We start from the raw sequence: 22,505 nt of genomic DNA, 5'->3' as shown, positions 1-22,505 counted from the left end.
ACCCGCCAGTAAGCAGCAGTCCCACTGGGCCCTTACCTGTGCTATTGCTCCCTAAGTTTCCTTGGCTTCCTAGCAGCCCTTGGTTACCCATCATTCCTGGCTGAGGTATCACTGAGTAGGGACTATTGTTTCTGATTGGTGGGAAAGGTCCAGCACCAGTTGGGCTTTGCAATGTGATGTCAAGTGGTAAATTCTGGTTTGGCAATAACCTGCCCAGTTGCCCTGGTCGTGGGTTATTAAAAGCTAAGGAGAGAACAAATGAAAAATTGAAGGTTAATAAAGGATAATGAAAAAGAATATTAACAGTAAGTAGTGTTTAGGGAAAATGTCTCCTGTAACATGACAAAGATGCACATCACCGGTCAACTATCTCCATGAAAGACAACTCACAGAACACATATGCAGCACTCTGTACAGTTATCTAACTCTCCAGGGCCTTTCCAAGGGGCCTTAACACGCACCATGTCTTCTCTCCAGGAACTGTAGCACTGAAAAGTTGCTGCTAACTAAACCATTGATTCATTAATATGATAGTTTTCTTTTTCTTTCTTTTTGGATTTGGTTTTTTTGAGACAGGGTTTCTCTGTGTAGCCCTGGCTGTCCTGTAACTCACTCTGTAGACCAGGCTGGCCTCAAACTCAGAAATCCGCCTGCCTCTGCCTCCCAAGTGCTGGGATTACAGGCGTGCGCCACCACCGCCTGGCTAATACAATATTTTTTATGTTATACTAGTCACACATTGGTGGGTGGTCTTTTTCTATTTCTCATTTTTTTTCTGTTCATTTGTTTTGATAAGGTCTCCCCGAAAATTTGGGATGCTCTTGTCTGCTTCAGTTCTGATTCACAGTAATGAACCTATAAACATCTCTTGTATGCAACAGCAGGCCTACATGCATGTAGTTTGGATGTTAGAACATTATTTCTTAACTGGGATCAAGGTTTAGAATAAGTGAGAAGTAGATACTTCCACTGAAGTAAAAGCTGTTTAGTGTACACTGTGAGACCTGAAACAATGCTCCACTGTGTAGGCCAGGACCAGCAGCATGGCTTCAACTCTGGGCACATATTTAGATCTGAAATGACTTTTATGGTTAGTTCACAAGAATTGACTGTGTACTGAGCAGTAATCTAGTATCAAGTAGACGACCTGTAATTTTATAACAATGTTATTGAAACACTCAAATACTATACACACTGATTTACAGAGCTAATTTATTAGTGATATAAAGCCTTTACTTTCTCTTAATTTATAAGCATAGATTTCACTAGCAGTTAACAACAACCTATGGTAGAGAAAAACCAGGGCTGGGCATGGACACAGCCACCTCGCCCGGCCTGCCTTCCTACAGCTCAGTTCTCTATCTGGGGTCCCATTGGGACTCTGGCTAGGAGCTGTGAGCACCCCCGTGTTCCTCCTCCTTCTCTGGGTTGAGGACTGCTTACTATCTTATATTTCTTAGCTTAGTCTCTCAGTTCTTTTAGCTCTGTGATTGCCCACCAGAATGGTCAGGAACCATGCAAGAGAGGACGCTTTCTAATCTGATTTGGCTGAGGTTTGCTTGAGAACACTTGAGAACACTGCTAGGCATGGGCATTCTACTGAGGTGCAAACAGTGCGTATGTTTACCAGCACTGCAGAGTTGTCTTTCTGTAAACTAGAGAACACTGTTCTTTCACACAAAACCGAAAACTCAATGTATTCTATCAGAGTGAATGGCAGTTTTTATTTAGCTCAAATAAATTAAAAGTACGACTCCTAAATGACTGAGCAAGGCCTTTGACTGTGGGTAGCCTCTTTCTTTCTTTCTTTCTTTCTTTCTTTCTTTCTTTCTTTCTTTCTTTCTTTCTTTCTTTCTTTCTTTCTTTCTTTCTTTCTTTCTTTCTTTCTTTCTATCTTCCTTCCTTCCTTCCTTCCTTCCTTCCTTCCTTCCTTCCTTCCTTTTTTTGTTTTTTTGGATTTGGTTTTGGTTTTTTCGAGACAGGGTTTCTCTGTGTAGCCCTGGCTGTCCTGGAACTCACTCTGTAGACCAGGCTGGCCTCGAACTCAGATATCTGCCTGCCTCTGCCTCCCAAGTGCTGGGATTACAGGCGTGCGCCACCACGCCTGGCTATTAAAACTTTTTTGAGACAGGGTCTTACTATGTAGCTCAGGTTGGCCCTGAACTCACCATCCCCCTGCCTCAGCCTCATGTCTGGGGTTACAGGCATGCAGTGATCATGCCTGGTTTGAATTTTCCTCCCCAAAGGACAGTACAGCAGTAAACTGCTGGAACGCTGACAGACCAGGACAGTAGATGGTGCTTGTGTTATCACAGAAAACCTCCAACTGATTAAACTGTGGCCCACGTGAACGCTTGGTTTCTGATGGGGATTAAGTGGGAAGAGGGCATACTCACTGCTCTGTGACATCCGCAGCGCTGCTTTCTGGGCTCCAGCAGGTGTGCCGGGGCTGCTGTCAGCCGTGAGCTGCATGAGGTCATTGATGATGGCTTGCTTGTCAACAGACCCAGTAGGAGCGCCTGGCCTTGTGTCTGGGAAAAGCTGTGGCAACTGACTGTTCTGCAAATCATCCAAAATCTCTTCCAAGTTGTCCAGCTCGCTGCCAGGCTACGGTCAAACAGAAGGGTACATTCAGGTCCATGCTGCCAGAGGGGAGCCCAGCCCGGCCCCGCCACTGGCTGCTGCAAACCCAGGCAGCACAGAGCATCCCAGCCAAGTTAAAAAGAAGCCAGTATGTGCAAGTGTTAGGCCTCACGATGGGCCAACCATGCCTCATAACTGAATCCTCTCAGGAGTCCCTCACCTAGAAACCAGGCATGGCTGACTTAGAAAGAAAGCTGTTTTCCACTAACTCACTAGCAGTTTATATATTCCCTTTATTTTATGTGAACCACTCCATTAATTATGAAAAAAATATCCAATTACTTATAATTGGACCACGACTTACAGTTTGGATCTAGGCTTGGTGGTTAAGTTTTCTTAGGAAATAACAACAAAGCTGGGGTGAGATAGGGCACAAATAACCAGGGCTACTTCCTCGGGGCCTGTGGGCTGGCTGTAAAAGAAGCTTCAACTACTCATCAACTAGCTAAGTCTTGCTTTTTCAACTTGAAATGTATTTTGTTTAGGTTTGGAATGTCAGTGGCTTTCTTCTTAACTAGCTTAGGTGACGGATATATGGATGACCAAACTAGCTCCCCCAGCCCGCCTTTGTTTTTTGAGACAGGTTTCTGTCCTGGAACTTGATCTGTAGACCAGGCTGGCCTTGAACTCAGAGTTTCACCTGCTTTGCCTCCCAAGTGATGGGATTAAAGGCATGTGCCACCACTGCCTCCTGATATCAAGCATAGCATGTATTGATTTCATATGAGCCAGTTTCTTAAAATAATTTCTTGAATTCAATTCCCATGACCAATTATATTGCCTACTTTTATCGTTTGTCTAAGAGCTAGAATGACGTCACTGACATTCTTTTGGGTAGAACCTATCAGGGTGCTAGCATTTAAGATCATAGATTGCAATTACACAGGAAAGTGGTCAAACAAGTGTATTCATGTCTGAATCCCAGAACATGAGGCTAAAGCCAGCTTGGGCTACACAGTGAGCTATAGGCTAGCCTGGGCTAGAGGGAGATGGTTTCAAAACTAACAAAAGTGAAACAGGCAAAGACTTGTAAGTGACACTGGTAAAGACTTATAGTGGATTCGCTTATGCGAGTAATACTGGCTTCTATAGGGAAGATGGCATTGCTAAGACTTTTGTCATTGGAAATACAGTATCTACATAGAACACCTTTGTCTGAGACAAGCTCCTTTCTAACTAAAATCAATTATATATGACATGATTATGAGCCAGGGTCCCAGGCTGGCCTCCGACTCCTGTGGAACAGAGCCCAGCTTTTGCCCCTTGACCCCCCATCCTCACCGTCAGAGTGTTGCGACTACAGGTATGTGGGAAATGCCCAGCTCAAGTGATTTCTAAGTAAAAAATTTCATAACTACTATACATATTTGATCAATGTAAAGTTTTTATTTATGTATTCGTGCAGTGCTGGGGACCAAACCAGCTTTGTGTGATATGGCCTGAGTTACCCTCTCCCCCCTCATTCTAATTTTCATTTCTTAAAAGACTTAAAGTTAAACGACTTTCAAATTTTGATCGGTCTCATTTACAACTTTATCAGCTACCTCCGTGAGAGTGAGAGTGTAACTCAGTTGTGAGGCTTGTAAGAGCCTTGGGTTCAATGTCCAGTATAGCAAAGGAAGAAGGGGGTGGGGAGGGGGGGGGAACGCTAGCAGCAGAAAGCTTTGGCTCTGAGAGCTCTGCAGCGTTTTCCTGTGAGCATGCCTGCTTCTACAGGCCAGAGCCCTGGACACTAGCTGAACTCACGCAGGCTCACATTTCAAGATGCACCATGAACTTTCAGAGACATTGTTTTGCCTGAATTTATTCCTTGTCAATTTTTGGAATATGCATTTATCATTAATTTGTTGTCAGTTTCACTTTTATTACCTTGAGGTAAGGTTGACCTTGAATTTACAATCCTCTCTCAGCTCTGGAATGTTGGGATTACAGAAGCACACCACCATGCCTGGCTCTAAGTTTAAATATTCTTATGGAGATAGATTTCAGCGTGGCTTATACCCTCAGGTAGACTAATTTTAATGCTTTCCTTAGTATTCATGCAAGTTCTGGAAGGGTTGGAGTGTGATAATTTGATGTTTCTGAAAGAAGATGTCTAGATTCTACAGCTTTGGAATTTATATCTCACTGACATTCTCCCGGCCCTCCTCACTTTGTTAGGCACATTTTCTTTGCAAGACAAAGAGTGCCTTCCTTTAAAATGCCTTGCAGACACTTCAAAGTTTCACTTAGGCATCTATTTGAATGCTCAAATTAGTCACATCAATTTCAGGAGTTATTTTCAACTATTTCTAGCAGAAAATGAATCAGAAAGTTTTTTCTTTTTTAAGTTCTACAAAATGAAAAATAGACTTGATTTCTTTAATTTTTCTTTTTCTTTTTAGTTTATAATTATTTTCATGTGTTAAAAGTCAACTTGTTCTCTGAATAAACACATGAATATTCTAATTAAAAGGTACCTTTTGAAAACAATTGAAATATAAAAATATAGCATCATACCATCGCTTAGCACAGACATGTGAGGGATTCTACAGTATCTGGAGGAAGCGTCTGGGCACCACCAGCTCAGTGTGGCTTTTTTAACGGAGGTAAGCGGGAGACTGTCCCACGCCCTCCAAGAGAGCAGGAGCCAGGGCACTGCTTGGCAGAGAATCCGCAATGCTCCAGTGTGTAAATGAGCACGGGACTCAGAGCAGTGAACATACTGGGAATGTTTCTGTCAGGTTCTGTTTCCTGTTGGCTAGGAGATGGCGAAGTAAAAATATGCCATTTCTGGCATAATAACAGTGCACCACTAAAGCACTCCTGACCTTGAGACGTTAGCAATACATTAAACACATACAGTTCATTTTTTTTTTTGAGTCAAAATAACAAGACAGTCCATTGCAATCCAGGCTTATTATCTGTGTATGGTTTTTTGTTGTTGTTGTTGTTGTTGTTTTGGATTTGGTTTTTTCGAGACAGGGTTTCTCTGTATAGCCCTGGCTGTCCTAGAACTCACTCTGTAGACCTGGCTGGCCTTGAACTCAGAAATCCACCTGCCTCTGCCTCCCAAGTAAGGTGTGCTTGGGAGACCATCACGGCCTGGCTCAGTGATCCCTTTCAATGTCCCCCTAAGTCCCTAGGGTCTGAGGCCAGAAACAGAGAACACATTCTATCTAGGGAGGGAGGGCTGACCGTGCTCTACACTGAGCAGCCATGCTGGTCTCCTGAGTCACCAACGTGCCCTCTAGCTTGATGAGACCTAAGTGAGGCTGGTGACGTGCGCCTGCTGCTCTGAGCTGCCACTACCTCTGTGTCATGTGGTCCAGTACCCCGGGCAGATGAAAGCCCAGCCGTCATATGGTTTTACATCACTTCATACCAGGCACCGCTGTTAACACTCTGTTGGCCTCGGTGCCCCAGCTCATGAGTTCACAGCACTGTAAGACAGCTGCTGCCCAGAGCCTGCTGCTGAACTTTAGGATTGATCACCAATAACGTGAACATCATCTTAGTCTGCTTCCCCTGTGAGCAGCACGCTGCCTCAACGATTGCATCTGCTCTCAGCAACCATGACATCACAGTGAAAGAAACTGGAGGTCAGGTCCTCAGAACCAGCTGGGCTGGCAGGAACTGTCCCCAAACACAGCCTCTGAGGATTCATGGGGTCAGACACACAGGCATAGTGTGGGGGCACAGCTCCCTTGAAGCTGGTGACACTACCTTCTTACTTGAAACACTGCTTTCAAGGGCAAATTATAGGCCATTTTAAAGAGAAGGCCCCTGTGACTTCCTCACTGCTTAGCCAGTCATGACAAGGCGAGGCTAGGTCCTCACTCCAGTCAGAAACAGTTCCAGCACTGCAGGGGCAACAACTCCATCACTTGCCTTTCTAAGTCAGCCAGTATCAATGGTTTGCTTCCTCAGTGGGCGCCTTTCCCACCAGAGGATTGCCGGGGATGGTGAGGGGCCAGGGTTGAATGTTGGAGAAGGATCAAAATGTCAGTTTGGATGAAAACATTCCAGAGGTCAGTTGTACAATGTAGTGGAAACCATAACTCATGCATATTGAAGACCACTCAGAAGAGTTTTTATAAGGTATTTGTAGCACAAAAATGGCCAGCATATGCAGTGATATCTTAACTAGTTTGATAGTGCTATGCTGTATAAGGATTTTTTGTTGTTGTCAAAAATAAATAAATTAAAGAATGATTCTAAATGTTAGGTCCCCGGGACTGTTTTCAAGGCGTCAACTCTGGAGAAAAGCACAGAGTTTTAACCAATGGTCAATGAAATTCATGAACATTACTCAGAAGTGTTCACAGAGAGGGAAGAGGCAGAAGGATCTTTACTGGCTGAACTCTGATCCTCTGGAAAGAGTTAACAGGCAGATACTTAAGTCCATTCTGAGACAGTCCTGGTCTAAGGAGGGGATTACCACAATCTGGGTTCAGCTAACCGCAGCCACGCTGCAGTCCGTCCTGCTCACCCTTGTTTATGGATGACCTATGACCCAAGAATGAATTTACCTTGCTCATTGCAAGAAAAATGACTCTCTAGCTCCCCGCCACACACACACACACACACAATCAATCAAAAGAATACTTTATGCCCATCATGATTGTCTGCTCTAGGGTCTGTAGGTATCTGTAAAACTGCATCGGAGTACAGCCATACGCACTTGCTCAATGTCCACAACTGCTCTGGCTACGGTGGCTGAATGTCTGAGAGCAAACTACATGGCCTCTTAAGTCCACGTCTGTGCCGTGTAAACTCTTTGCAGTGTCAACAGAATTTCATGTGAAGTAACTGGTACAAGGCAAGGCCCGCCCATAAGCACAACTACTTTTCTCAGGGAGTCACAGATTGTCCTCTTGGAGAACATCTATGTTCTCTGTGACACAAATGAACACACCTGGGAGAAGACATCCGAAAACTCACCTGGTCACTGGGCTCAAAGCTCACCTCCTCCTTCACAGTTTTCACAGCGATTAGCTTTGTGTTCCCGCCAGGCTCTGTCTTACTGTCCAGTCGCTCGAGTTTGGGGGTTATTTCCGGTAAACCAATATCTTTAGTATCATCTTTGTCGAGCAAATAGCGCAGTAGTGCATTCTCTTTCTTCTTGGGGCTCGCTGGCTCCTGTTTGACAGTCACGTCTGACCCAGGAGCCGTGCTGCTGGACTCCTGGCTCAGCTCTTTGCCTGTGGCTTCTGCCGTCAGCTTGGCCAGGTCCACGGGGGAACTGCTGTCCTGTAAGAGTCTGTGCAAAATCTTATGCTTCTCCTTGAGCGAGGCGCCATGCGTGGACCCAGGCCCAGGCACGCTCCCTGTGGTGTCCTTGTTTGTGTCCGACAAGGAGCTGGGCAGAGGGGAAGGTTCCATCTGGTCGGACTTGGTGGTCAGCAGCTGTAGGAGCTTGGTCTGCCCTTTGCTGTCATGCAGCCGGCTGTGTCCCTCAGCGCTGTCCCCGCTGGCCGCCTGGGGCATGCTGGAGTCATTGGGCCCCTTTTGTTCTTCAGGATGGCAGCTGGCCTCTGCTTGTCCAGTTGTACCTTCCGATGGCTCCCCATAAAGTCCAAAACAGTCTTTGGAGTCCAAGCTTCCCATCTTGCTGAGTGGGGGAGGATTCATATTAACTGGGGAGTTTTGCAAATTGCCCATTTTTAGGTCCGGTGAAGCCAACGATGACCCTAATGAGACCCCATGGCCCTCGCTGAGGGCTTGCAGTGCATTGAGGGAACTGTTGGTATAACTATGGCTATTTCCTGTGCTGCTGCAAACTCCCACCGGGGAATGCAAGCTTCCTGCAGGGGAAAACTGACTGGGTGGGATGCGAGGACTGCCGGCCACGCCAGGGCTCATGCGATGCCTTGGGGAGAGCACAGAGCTGGGCTGCCCGGGGTTCATGCCGGGGCTGCCTTGTGAGGGACTGTTCATTTTGAGTGCATAGTTACTACCCTGAGGAGCGGCTGCTTGCATGCCTGTTACATGGTTCATGCCCCCAGAACCACCAAACCTGCCCATGGGCAGGCCCATTTGTTCCTTTGGGCCATTCATGGGAAAATTTATATTGCTACTGAGGGTCATGTCCTGACCTGGGTTCCCACTGCACAGGGCCTGATGGGCAGGGCTGCTAGAGCTAATTGGATTCAATGGCTTCCCCATCGCTTGTCCAGTCAGATCCGGATTCATTACACATACATTCTGCTCTCTGTACAATGAGGAAAGAAACATATATAAGATAAAAGGAGAAATACAAAGTAAACTGTTATTAATTTAAAAAGATGGCAGGGTCTCTTTTCTTTACAAAAGCAAACTACATTTAAAAGACGTCGAGGCTTGGATAAAAACACCTACACTTATGGGCTAGACTGACCACGCACAGCTCTGGACTAAGGGGGATGCTTTTCAAGCACCATATTAAGATGTCTGTGGTTTCACTGCAGTGTAGATATAGAGGTTAAGTTAGACTATTCCCACATTGAAATTTCAGTAAGTAATGAGGACATTAGGACGATCTCAATCATACATCTCCCTGATGAGCACCGAGAGTTGCCACACTTACAGAAACGACCACATAAGTACTGCCTGATCCCACCATTTGCCACAGCTTCTGCTCTCAGCAGTGGGCACATCTGTAGGCCTAGAGGTTCTGATAGGTGTCCCTTGGTTCACGGTGGACAGAGGCCTTAGTGGGGAACACCTTGCCCTAACTGTTACATGGCCAGTTCCAGATACAGAAATGTTACTTCGACTGGTATTAGTTACATCAACTTGTCTCATAGATTCTTGTCCATTTCCTCAAAGCCCTGGTGGGGTTCTGGGGTGACAGTTTCTGATTTTAATTGGCCGTCATTCCAGGAAAGTTTGAACCTACTTCCCTACCTGATGCCTATAAGCAGTTCGCCTAGGACCAGGGCTTTAGCTTCTGTTTTGGCAGCTGCTTATGAGTTAGCGAACATGCTCAGAGGCCGTCAAACACCAGCTTCAGCTGGGGTGGGGGAAATATTCTGCCTCATAATCATTTCCAAACTGTTGCAGTTTGAGGTCAAATTTACTATTAGTTGGCAACTAGGCCTACCTGATTTTTTTTATTCCTGTACTAGAAAGCAAAAATAATTGAGAAATCCAATAGACTGGGATTCTTTAAGCAGAACAACTGTAAATATCTTTTGGCAGCATCTTGTAAAGTTTCCCTCAGCATATACATAAACATTTATAAAATTTCAAATTCAATCATTTTCCCAAATGAGTATCTTAAACAATATGCTCTATGACATTTATTTTAAAATCAACATTCATGTTTCTTTTACTATACAAAACCACTCAATTTAAAGTCTAATGTGAAGAAATTAAACCCAAGAACAAAAATGAAAACTAGTCTAAGAATATTCATTTGAAAGATTAAGCATCCAAGATCAGAAATCTTAGCATTGGCTTTGATGCTCCTGTTCTCACTGCGTTGCTCTCTGGGAACGTCCCTTCTTGCCTGTGACAGGAAGGTGCACCCAAGGCCTTTGAGGTTCTTTCTCTGCTTTTATTTAGTCCTGGCTGTCTTAGAGTTTGCTGAGTAGATCAGGCTGGTCTAGAACTTTCCGAGATCCACCTGCTTCTGCCTCCATTGTTGGGACTGAGGTACGCACCAGCACATCCAGTCTGATGCTGTGCTCTTACCATCACAAGCCAAAGGAAGGGCGGCGGGTTTTGCTGGCAGGCAGTGGCTTCTAGCCGACAGTTACCAGCCATCTCATTCTACAGTTCATAACGCCATAATCGAAAAAGGAGAAGTCTGGGGACCCGAGAGGCATTTGGGTGGCATACTGCTTTTGTAGCACATCTCTCAACAAGGGATGGGAAACCGAGGCTGAGATTATGATTACCTGTGAAGCATGTGCAAAGATATTACAAGCTGAGGCTCATTAGTAGTCTGAGAACGGATGAGTTTGCTCTTCGTTTGTGCAGCAACAAGAGTGCCATCAGACAGAGAAAAACGATAGATCTGACTGAACGCCAGCCCTTGTCTCAGAACTGCAGGCAAAAAAGGAAACAAGGCATGATTAGAACAAAGAGCTAAAAAAAGAAAAATATCAGAAAAGCGGAGTCAAGTGTCAAGGAAAGTATAACAGGGCACAACAGTGATGGACTTCACTGGTTTTCTTACAAGCATGTTAAAAGTGACAGGTCAGAAATTTTCCATTTAAAAAGCAGTTACTTAGCTGGGTGTGGTGGCGCACACCTTTAATCCCAGCACTCTGGGAGGCAGAGGCAGGTGGATTTCTGAGTTCGAGGCCAGCCTGGTCTACAGAGTGAGCTCCAGGACAGCCAGGGCTACACAGAGAAACCCTGTCTCAAGAAAAAAACAACAAAATACCAAAAGAGGTTACTTTTCAAAATATCAAAGAGTGAATTACCTTTTTTTTTTGTATGACAAAGAATAACAGCTTGAAAACTCAAACTGTGCTTTATTTTAAAATCTTGGTTTTAGACTTATTTTTATTTTATGTGTATGTGTATTTTATCCAAATATATGTAAGTGGATCTGGAGTTATAGAATGTTGTGAACCATCGTGTAGGAGCTGGAAACTGATCTGGGTCATCAAGAAGAGCAGCTAGTGCTTTTAACCTCTCTCTGGGCTCTCCCTAGCCCTAAATAAACTCGGCCTTAAATCAAATTATTATTATGGGGCAAAGAGAGTGCAAACAGTTTATCAGGTCAAAATAAGCCTTTCCATAATTTTTTTTTTTTGGATTTGGTTTCTCTGTGAGAGAGACAGGGTTTCTCTGTGTAGCCCTGGCTGTCCTGGAATTCACTCTGTAGACCAGGCTGGCCTTGAACTCAGAAATCTGCCTGCCTCTGCTTCCCAGAGTGCTGGGATTACAGGTGTGCGCCATCACTGCCCGGCATTTCCATAATTTCTTAACAACCTCCAAATGTGGTATGTCTAAGTACAATCTGCCTTTGCTTTCTGTTACAGTGTAACCATCAGGAAGAGGATAACCTAAGACCCTGCACTGTCTGCATGCCATCCTCAGGGACCTCCCCCTCCCTGCTTTGCTTCAGACAACAGGGAGTAAAAGTGAAGAGCATCATCTGTCAGAAGATAGTGCTAAACACAACTGAAACCCACGCGCACACCGAGCCAGTGCACGCACTCTAGTGTTCCCATAAAGGCCAGTACTTCATAGTTAAGACAAGAAATACAAAGTAAATCATCTGGCTCAGTGCATTTTCTCTTAAAATAATCTTGAAATTTATAGAATTGTATTCATAACAAACATTTCACATAAAAAGATGACTTCGATTCAGGAAAAAATGATGAAACTTAGTTGCTTCTTAAATAATTTTTAAAAAAGTATCATTGTTGTACAAATTTGGTGGATTGAACTACTTGTTCCTGGGTGTCTATGCAAATTCACTAGGCCAGAGAATTACAGGGAGAGGAGGGGACTCTGATTTCTCTGTGTTTGTCAAGCAGCCCCTTCCTAACCTCAGGTAGACAGGATATTGGGGCATGGCTGACTGCAGGGGTTTGAAAGTGGCTGCACTGGGAATCTCTCATTAGTCTATGCATGCTGTGATTTGCACAGTAAGCATTTGTCTAAAGGTAATGGAAACACAGCTGTTTAAAGGACTCGTATTTTCAGTGGCTTATGATTTTAGATCTTCTTCTGACCTTGGTTGTGATTTCTAAAGACTTTCCATTTGGTCAGTATACTATGTAGTAATAATGAGTGAGCACACTTGATTGTTTAGGATGCTCCCCAACTCAAAGAACACCTTCTAGCACATTTTTACTAGACACAGGTAGAAACTTCTAGTATTACATGCTTCTTTTAAAGGTTACTTACTGTTCATAGTCACTTTTGTGGGGGGGGGTTGTATGAGTGTGTACATATGATGTGTGTAGCTGTGTGTGACTAGAGGGTATGCATGAGTGTGTACATGTGGTGTGTGTGCACCTGTGTGTGCCTATCCAGCCCTAGCAATCCCACCCCCATCTTCCACAGTGCGGGTGTCAGATGAACGTGTAGCTACACCTTTCTTTTTAAGTGAGATCTTGGGGATCTCATGACTAGTCAGGAAGTCCTCTTATCCCCTGAGCTATCACCCTGGGCTCTGCATCCCCTGTTCTGTACATCTATGTGCAGTTTCCTTTCAGTGGATCCTGACTTTCAACGAGATAGAACCATTATCTAGGTAATTAAATGCAGGGCACTCAGAACCCAGGGGCACTGAACATATTTGCTAAGGGCATCTCTTTAATTTCTGCTTCTATTCCAAGCCGTTATCTAGTGAAATGCCAGGTTAAATATTGATTTCTGTCAAATGTATCCTATATATTTGCTGTTATTCTAGCAGTAAGAACAACATTAGAAGGTACAAAATGTTTGATCATTTGCTTAATTTTTAAGAAATTAGGGTGAAAAAGATGCAGGTGTGAGGAGCAATTAAATGGATTAGTCGGAGTATATTTACTATGTCTGTGATTTCTCATTAAGTGGTCTCAAAAGCATAAAGCTTCAGTGTACAAAGCTGACGGGTTAACAAGCCAAGATCATAGATGCACACTGAATGGATGACAGGCCACAGCTCCCTGTCACAGATCACTGAAGACTCTCTTCTGCACAACAGAGAGTGGTCCACACTGAGCCCGAGAGCCTTAGTCTGCTGGGAGTTCCTCAGGTGCTGCAGAACACACGCGGGCCAGGACCCTGTCCTATTCGATCCTACAGTGCACAGGGGAAGGCAGGGTCTCTCACGGGCTTGGTGTGCAGTGAAGAGAGGACACAGGAGGACACGGCCATGCGGTGTTCATTCAGGGCCAGAAGGGACTGAAAGATGGCTGGAGTGCTGAGTTTGCTTCCAGCTGTTCTTTTAGCCTGTGACTCAGAGCAGAGCCTGCTGCCTCTCCAGGAATTCTGGAAACTGCTGTTCAAATCATGAAGGAGAGCTTGGGATTACTGGCTCTTGTAAATCCCATCTATTTTTCCTTCCAGACTGCTCTTATGAACTCAATCCTGTTTCTTAGATTACACAGACCTTGGTTATCTTGTCATGCATCTAGAAGCATGAGGATTACAGAAAATGACCTCTTTCCTTATCTTTGTGATAGCAACACCTCTTGCTATTTCCTCCAGCAGCCTACTGCATGGGCTGGGAGGCACCAGCAGAGGACACAGCAGCTCTGTGAGGTCCTCTTATATGTGAGGGGAGCTTCAGGCACCTCGTGATAGCACTCCCCACAGGAAGCAACTGTGTAAGGCTGCATAGTGTAGTACGCCAAGAGGCCTTGTACCTTCGTGGTGATGCCTCTTGGCGTATGACAGAGATTCCCCTTCGTGCTGCGTGTGGAACTTCTGAATACATCTCCTCACCAGATCCTCCCAGCCGGGCTTCATGGCGGCTCTCATGGTGCTGGTGTCTAGAGAAGTGATCTTGCCTGAGAGAGAACAGCAGACATTACAATTACAACACAGATTTTCCAGAGAAACAACATTCTGGAATACACAGATTTACTTATAGCTATGGACGGTATCTGTGGGGACTGATCTCATGACGCAGTTTATACAGATGACTCTATCTCGTGTCCTTTCTAGTTTATTCATCTTAAGTATCTGATTTTAGACAGCTCTTGTCGAGTCCAGGATACTCTGGAAGTCTGCCTTACCTCGAGAATGCAGATTGGCTTCAGATCTGTGCTAGCATGCCTAGCTTCCCTCACCCTCAATACTGTAAATCATCTCTAATTAATATCACACTCTACACAGAACAGTGATCCGTAACAATGGACTGTCTGTCCTGGGGTTGGACACACAGAGACAGGAAGGAGAAAGTGCCCTCTGTGGGCGGCCTGCACTCCTCAGCACCTTGCCTGGCAGGCAGGCACAGCCAGCGCTGCGCTCCCTGGATCCAGGTACCTGTGCATTTTCAAATGGCCACTTCCGTCTTCTGACAGAAACTTACCTTGAAGGTCCTGGCGGGTGGTGAAGCTTTCGGATGAGGGAAGGGCTGGTCTCTCCTTCAGGGGGACTCTTCGTGCCACACAAATCAGGCAGGACTGCAAGTCTTAAATAAATGAGACACGATTGTTCATCATACTTGTAGTGATCAAATCAACTCAAACATCTATGACAGCACGGCCTGGTAAACCAATGAGTCGCCATGGCTCTCAGCCTCTTACAGGTTTAACTCTTGGCTCGGATGCAGTGGGAGCAGCTGTTAGGAAGAGCTGGAGCAGAGGGGCAAATGCTGGAACTACACAGCACTCATGGTAAGCCGGCCCCCAAGCTGGAGTTAATGACTGGAAACCACCTCCTCAGTGATGAAACGTGTGGGGTCATTGAGTGTGAAAGCAAAATTAATTCATAACAAAGTTAACAAAACAAAATGACAGAACTAGAACCAGACACAGTGGGAAGGGTTTCTTCTCAGCTTTAGGGTTACACTGTGCAGGAACATGGGCATGGCACTGGAATGAACAAGGACACACTCGCACTGTAAACGCCCCAGAGTCACTGCCGGATCCGTTAGCGTCTTGCCACGGTGCGTTCCTCCATGGCCAGTGTTAAGGTTTAACCTTGTCCCCACTTCAACATTTTTAAATTGTATTTCTTTGTATAGACATTTTGCCTGTACATGCATCTGTGCACATGCCTGGTGTCTGGAGTCCAGAAGAGGGTGACAGACGCCCTGAACTGGACTTACAGATGGTTGTGAACTACCATGAGGGTGCTGTGGAAGGGCAGCTGTGCTCTTAAGTGCTGAGCCATCTCTCCAGCCCCCACTTCCATTGTTTTCTGCATTCGGGCTCACTTCTAGAGAACAGGGACATTCTTATACAAGTATACAGCATGCAGAGCACATCGTATGGTCCTTAAAGGAGAAAGGCTGATGAAAGGGCTGCCACAGAAATGACGCAGGCTCCTTACACCATCTCACACCGGGGACTCCTCACACCATCTCACACCACCTCACACTGCAGGGCCCTCATACCACCTCACTCTGGGGGCTCCTCACACCATCTTACACCGCAGGGCCCTCACACCACCTCACACCTCAGAGCCCTCATTCACCTGTAAACTTGAGAAGCTTTCTTTCTTTTTTGGGAGGGGGAAGAAGATCACAAGTAACAGCTGGTGTCTTTAGTTTAAAATGTAATCACCAAGGGAAGTGGGGTGTGTAGCTCAGTGGTTGGACCCTCTACCATGTATAAGGCCATGAGTATTTTAGCTACAATAAAAGAAAGAAGAAAAATAAAATAAAAGAAGCCCTTGGGTTTTTTTTTTTTTTTTTTCTTTTTAATAAACATACAGAATTTGTTTAAGGCAAGTCTTGCTCTGCCCCTGCCTCACTGCCTCATTTGTCCAGCAGGCTGGCCCCAGGCTTACAGTGATCCTTCACCTCTGTCCTGTGCTGGGATCACTAAAGTGGTACCTACCACCTTAAATGTACCCAATTCCATCTAAGTGCCAGGATTAGAGGCATGTACCACCATACTGCCTTGAAATCCCATCTCAGTTATGAATGAACTGATTTATAGAGTCTGCTACCTCCTGGCTGATATCACACTTGCTGTCTGTGTGCAAGCACGACCTTGGCTTTTCTGACTCGCTGGCTGTATCTCCTGAGTCTAGGATTATAGGTGTATATCACAATGACTGACTTTATGTGGTCTGGGGGATTGAACCCAGGGGTTTGCGCATTCTAGGCAAGCACTTTACCAACTGGGCTCCATTTTAACTAGAATCTACATTTTCCTCTCCAGTGCAGAACAGTAAGTCTGCATGAATGTTTGTGCCTTATTCGCCTGTGGAATATCATGGAGGACTGCAGGGTGCACCCTCTCTTGTTGAGGAGATCTAAACTGTCTGACAGTCACACCTAAGCAAAGGCTCATTTTGAAATACCATATCTCTAGAATAGCTCTTTGGAATTCCTTTCTGATGAAATTTAAGAACATTTATACATTTTTTGTGGCAATTTTTTTTTGTTTTGTTTTGTTTTTCGAGATAGGGTTTCTCTGTGTAGCCCTGGCTGTCCTGGAACTCACTCTGTAGACCAAGCTGGCCTTGACTTCAGAAATCCACCTGCTTATGCCTCCCAAGTGCAGGGAGTAAAGGAGTGCACCACCACTGCCTGGCACATTTACACATTTTCTTTTTTCCGAGACAGTGTTTCTCTGTGTAGTCCTGACTGTCCTAGAACTCACTCTGTAGACCAGGCTGGCCTCAAACTCAGAAATCTGCCTGCCTCTGCCTCCCAGAGTGCTGGGATTACAGGCGTGTGCCACCACCGCCCAGCACATTTACATTTTAATTAAGCAGTACTATGCTAGCATTCATGGCTACTCTAGTTCAGCCATTGTCATAAGCCCGGCATGTATGATGTATGTGTGCACATATGCTGAGAACAAAACAGGGTCTCATACATCACGTAAGGGTTCCATCCCTGAGCTACGTGCCGCCCATTCTGTATCAGATTTGGATGCTTTCACTGTGATTTGATTACTACGCAGATACACAGAGGAGTGAAGGAATCTGTCCTGAGCCAGAGGCACTGGCCGAACGGGGTTGGTCTGCTTGGATAGCTGCTAGAACCTTTCACTGCACTGCTGGTCAAAAGCTCTTTCCCTCTGTAACTCCCAGATGTAACTCCCAGGTGTTGTCCACCAACATCTTATACTATGGAGGGACACTTAGTGACTGGTAGGCAGGGGATGGTATGACATCAGCATCTCATTGTGGGGAGCAGCCCAGCACTCCCTGCTCTTCTGTTTGTCCTCTCTGTGGCTGTGTCACACTGAAGGCCTGCTGTGCACAGGTAACATGCGTTGCGTTACTCCCTGGAAAGTCGACACACACATGCTGCTTACACCCATGCGAGTTCTTTTATGGGGCTGTGGCATAGGATTTACATTAAGTATGCAAAGCAACCTAGGATCTCCTAAACTGCCACTGTCACCAGGAACACATGCTATAACTGAAATCAAGCTGCTGCAGTTTCACATGCTGGCTTCAGACATGAATCATGGCTGCTGTGCTGGGCCTGCACTGCGCCACTTACAGCACTACAGAGCATTTTCAAACTGAGAACAGCTCAGAGACAACACTGCTTAGCATGTGAAAGCTCAATGCCCAATGTTGTAGAGAGAAAAACAAAACACAAAACGGAATCTCAAGAAGATGGGAAGGAATCAGGAAGTGGCTTCCTGCTCTTCACTGTGAGCGCCTGCATTTGTGATCACTAAGCCAGAGGTGTGCCCAGGAGGAGGGCGTAGACACATGATGCCCTCCCCTCCCCCTGCCCTGTCCCTGCCCCCAGGGCCGTCCTACCTTCGCCTTCCTCTTTGATAGACTTTGGCTGAGACACAGCGAAGCACTGCATCGTCTCGTATTTCTGATGAGCGTCCTGGTTCTCGTGGCCTTCCTCTTCTGAGTCTGGCAAAGGCTTCACCAGCATCCTACAGTTGAAGGTGTGGCTGTTGCGCCTGGGAGGCTCTCCAGACCAGGATCCCCCATTCACTGTGAGACAAGAGGACACGGTAGGTCCCAGGGTTGCAGCACTGAGCCGGTGCAGGGAAAGCGCAAGGCCTTCCTTCCTTCCTACCGCGGGAACCTGGGCCTTTCAAACATCTTCTAGACTCTAGAGCCTCCACCCTGACCACTTCTAGTCAAGGTGACTATATAGTACTAAAACACTGCATGCTATTTTTGGGTTTCTATCTTTGATTTCTTGGAAATACAGTTCAGTTTCCTTGCATTCTGGCTTTCAAGGTGCAAACACTGCTCAGAACTTTGCAAATGTCACCGACTGAACCAAGAGGACTTGGAGGGTAGGAGTTAGCAGGACGGGAGCAGCCTCAACATACAATCCACACCTCACTGAGCAGCCCCCACCCGCCAGCTGGACTGTCCACACTCCACCCTTAGCTCCAGGAACGAATGTCTGTTCCTGCTGCTTCCTTCTACGGAGCGGAGCGGAGCGTCTCCCTTCTGAGCTACAGCACAGCACGGCAGGGTGCTCGCTCTATGGGAGACACCACAGCTTCCCGGCCTCCTCTGACACAGACTGCTGTCAAACTTCTCAAAGAAACTTTAGAGTGCAGTTTCTAACGAGCTGCCTTGAGCCACCTGATTACAGTCTTTGGCCTGTCTCCAGTGTTCATGTACACCTCCTTAGTGGGACTGAAAATTAGTGAAGACAAAGTGCTGATACTGGGTCAAGTGAAAACAACTTCTCTTCCTGTTTTAGTGTCAAAATTAAAAAATGTATATATTAAGAAACAGTTGTGGGGGACTGGGAGGCAAGGGGACGCCGATATTGGGATGTAAAATGGATAAATAAAGAAAAGAAAAAAGAGTTGCTTAGCGAAAGGAAACCCATCAATATTTTATGAAACACAGTAGAGAACAAAAACAAAAGAAAGAAAAGAATGACCAGTTTGGGTTACTAAAGAATAGTAATTGGTCAAGCATTAATTTCTCCCCCAGAGAAATGTGTAGCTGTCGGAAGTACCCCAAGTAAAACCCTTACTCTAGTTTTTTCTTTACCATCCCCCAACGAAACGGCAACCTTATGGAAAGCAGTCACTGGCCAGACAGAGCGACAGGGACGGGGTGCCACAGTGGACCCAGGCCAAGGCCTGCTCACAGCCTGGAAGGAAAACCACCCAGAGCAGGAAGTCAGGGTCACATGCCCGCGCCCATCACGGCTCTAGTCAGGAGGGAGGCACAGCCACCATTAGTCGGTTAGCACTCGGGAAGTCTATTTACATAGTGAGACCCTACAGAACTATCCAAGAAAGGGGAAAGTTCTTATCAGTCCAGACTAAGAAGTGGAAACTAAAGAAAAGGTGCGAGTGAGGCAGGTGGAGGGCACATTAGACAGGAAGTAACATTAGACAGGATGTAACAAGCACAAGTTCTTTGAGGGACAGAAAATCACTGAAGAGATCACAAAATTAGTTACTTCAACTATGAAATCCATTCTTCCACATTTACCAGACTGAAACAGAAGAATCCACAGAAGTACTCACACATCTTGGAGGACTGCTGCAGTCACAAAGAACAAAGTGTTTTTTTATCCTCATGAAGCAAAACCAGCCATAATGGTAAATAAAAGGCTCTTTCCTCATTGACTGGCTAATTATAAGGCTAGCACAAAGTTTCAAGAAAAAGAACACTTGTCAATTCAGGAATGACCTTAATAAGCACTAAAAGACGTACTCTGTTTTACCTGTGGCGCTATTCCTAACAGTGAGAATATTAAAGAACCTCTAAGAGTGAACAGCGGTCCTCTAAAGCAGGCCCACTCTGTGAGACGCTCACTGCCCAGGGCGGCCTGCATCGTGGGCAAACTCGGAACAGAATCCTCAAAAGAAGCGGCAGTCAGGATGGAGGTCAGGAAACTTGGGGGAAGGGGAACAAGAGAGGGATGGATGGACAGATGGACACGAAGGGCTGAGGGGCTGTGCCCTGCAATGACACCTGCAGAGCTGCTCAGGAGACTAGCATGAACCAGTCTGCTGGAGTCCATAGAGCCACTGTTTGTGCCACCGTGCCTGTGTCTGTTTTCAGAATGCCCCATACACACATATTCTTCTTAGACACAGAACTTAAGGGAGTCAAATCTCAAAATGTCATGGCCCACTCTTTGGGTGGCCGGCAATAAACAAAATGGATGATCAAGTTGGTGGGCAGAGGGGGAAGGTTGCTGGGGGCCTTCCCTCTGCATCATCCCACAGCTCATAGATAAGATCAACAGTGCACTCAGGAGCAGCACTGGCAGCCTTCCACGACTCTATGAATGCGTACAGTTGCTGACTGACTCTCTCTCACTGAGAGACTCTGTCAGAGTAGTAGGGAGGAAGTGGGTCCACTGACATTTACCCATGGACTTTGGCAGCAGGTTCTTGACAAATTCAGTGTGATCCCCGACATGCAGGATGCTGTAGACACTCCTGTTCATCAGTTCTTCCTGGTTATACCGCAGATACTGTGTCACATTCTCTGACACGAACACCACATTGCCTTCCAGGTTCACAACGAAGAAGAACCCATCGAGGGCCTAGGGACAAAGAGCAACCATATTAGAAAGGGTGTGCAACATAAAAACTGTCATGGGGGAACCGGTTCTTCAAGGGAAAGGGATCTCCAAGCCCTTCAGAAACAATCAACACACATTCTCTTGGGAAATAGAAGTGACTCCATTCTAGTCAGTGGAAGAGAGGCTAGATTAGGGTCTGCTGTTAAAACCAAAAAAGAAACATGAAGTCTGTTAATCTGCCAGGAGATAACTGTGGCCAAATAACCAGAGCAGGGTGGGGGAGAAGCACAGGGTAAGTGCGGGAGTCAGGGCATCAGCCATACACTCTCACTGACTCCGTACAGCATATGCCAAGACAGGAAGGGGCTGGCGCTTCCCCACAGTTTAAAAATAAGTATCAGGGGAAATCCCCTCATTTTTACAACTTTTAGGTGGCCAGGATTTAAGTGAAATCGCAGATGGCTGCAGACCTTCAAAGCAACATCTGGCCTTCACTGTCTAGTGTGTAGGGAAGGATCTGGGCAGGGTCTCTGTCGTGCTGGTTGAATGGGGACGGTGGTATGGGCTGAGAGTGAGTGTTGCCCGCTCCCAGACCAGGAAGGGGGTGGCTAAGACTGCTCAGTGCTGGCTGCCTGCATCCCGCGATGGGCTCCTGGTCTCAGCCCATGTGCCACCCATGTCTAGACTACAGGAAGACTGGTCCACAACACTTTAGGAAGGGAAGAGAAATGGCAGCTTTGGGCACACTGTGTCCTCCTAATGCCCTCTTTTCCAAATCACAGAGGGGATCAATGTTTACGAAAGGAAACATTCACATAGTCCACAACCGACTCGAGGGGGCCAGACACCCAACCCTTCTAGTCTGCCCTGGCAATGGCAGCTCTGTGTCTCCTCCATCTGATGCTTGCTCCGAGCAGAGCAGAGTTCTGTTTCCCAGACACCTGTCAAAGCTACATTCACAGCCAGCCGGAGCCACTCAGGTTCTTCAGATCCACATCTACTGCACTGGTAACATGAAGGCAACATGCCCAGCCCCCACACAGTGGGTATGGATGGCCTGAATGCTTGGTCCACCCAAGACTGTTTGTATAAGACTGTTCTGTTTTGTCAGATTAGATTTCCATCAGTCTAAAACTGATTCTAGAGGCTGGAGAGATGGCTCAGCCGTTAAGAGCACTGACTGCTCTTCCAAAGGTACTGAGTTCAAATCCCAGCAACCATCCATAATGAGATCTGATGCCCTTTTCTGGAGTATCTGAAGACAGCTAGTGTACTTACATATAATAAATAAAACTGATTCTAGGGTATAAATGAGAAGTTGTTTAAAGAAAAAGTAAGTTGGGTTTGATGGCATCAGCTGTCTTAATACTTGGGCTGCGGTAGGATTGCTGGGAATTCAAGGCCAGGTTGGGCTAAAGATCAAGCACCCATCTTGTAATAATAACAACAAAAAAAGGAACAACAATGAAACCCAAACCAAAGCAAACAAAAACCCACTGGCTTTAGACTTTTCTTAACTAGTCTGTCAGGTTTTCTCTATAACATGATCCACATTCAGAGTAAAACAAGACCATAGAAAGCTAAGTGGCCACCAACACAAGCTGTGCACTAAGCTGTGTACGCTGGCAGAGGCCCAGCATAGCACATGACACTTAGAGATCCCTTGTCCTTTCTCACTACTGCTACTTTGGGCGTTCAGCAAGCCTGCATTTTTGGGCTTTCAATCCTGCATTACTAGGCTGGCTTTGGGAGAGCACGCGGCTCCTTACAGCACAGCACCCTGGTAGGAAGGCTCCTTCGTGGCCTAATAAAGGTGAAAATGACAGTGGCTCGT

At 46.0% G+C, this 22,505-nt stretch overlaps 1 protein-coding gene across 3 annotated transcripts in view; it reads right to left on the bottom strand.

Moving 5' to 3' along the window:
* The window catches only part of Ncoa2 (nuclear receptor coactivator 2), a 226,829-nt gene that overhangs the window by 26,365 nt on the left and 177,959 nt on the right, over positions 1-22,505 (bottom strand). For 2 of the 3 annotated variants that reach the window (XM_052175942.1, XM_052175944.1), the window contains 8 exons: positions 20,515-20,692; positions 17,959-18,147; positions 14,591-14,692; positions 13,923-14,066; positions 10,506-10,653; positions 7,567-8,836; positions 2,397-2,607; positions 37-243 (listed from right to left, as the gene is read on the bottom strand). In XM_052175942.1, coding sequence (XP_052031902.1) covers positions 37-243; positions 2,397-2,607; positions 7,567-8,836; positions 10,506-10,653; positions 13,923-14,066; positions 14,591-14,692; positions 17,959-18,147; positions 20,515-20,692 — 2,449 coding nt within the window. The remainder of the gene's footprint in view (positions 1-36; positions 244-2,396; positions 2,608-7,566; positions 8,837-10,505; positions 10,654-13,922; positions 14,067-14,590; positions 14,693-17,958; positions 18,148-20,514; positions 20,693-22,505) is intronic. The other variant, XM_052175943.1, reaches the window with a different exon arrangement.

The sequence above is a fragment of the Apodemus sylvaticus genome, chromosome 3 (genome assembly GCF_947179515.1).
Source record: "Apodemus sylvaticus chromosome 3, mApoSyl1.1, whole genome shotgun sequence".
NCBI lineage: Eukaryota > Metazoa > Chordata > Mammalia > Rodentia > Muridae > Apodemus > Apodemus sylvaticus.
Note: the sequence above shows the minus strand (reverse complement) of the source record. Positions and strands in the feature narration are given on the sequence as shown.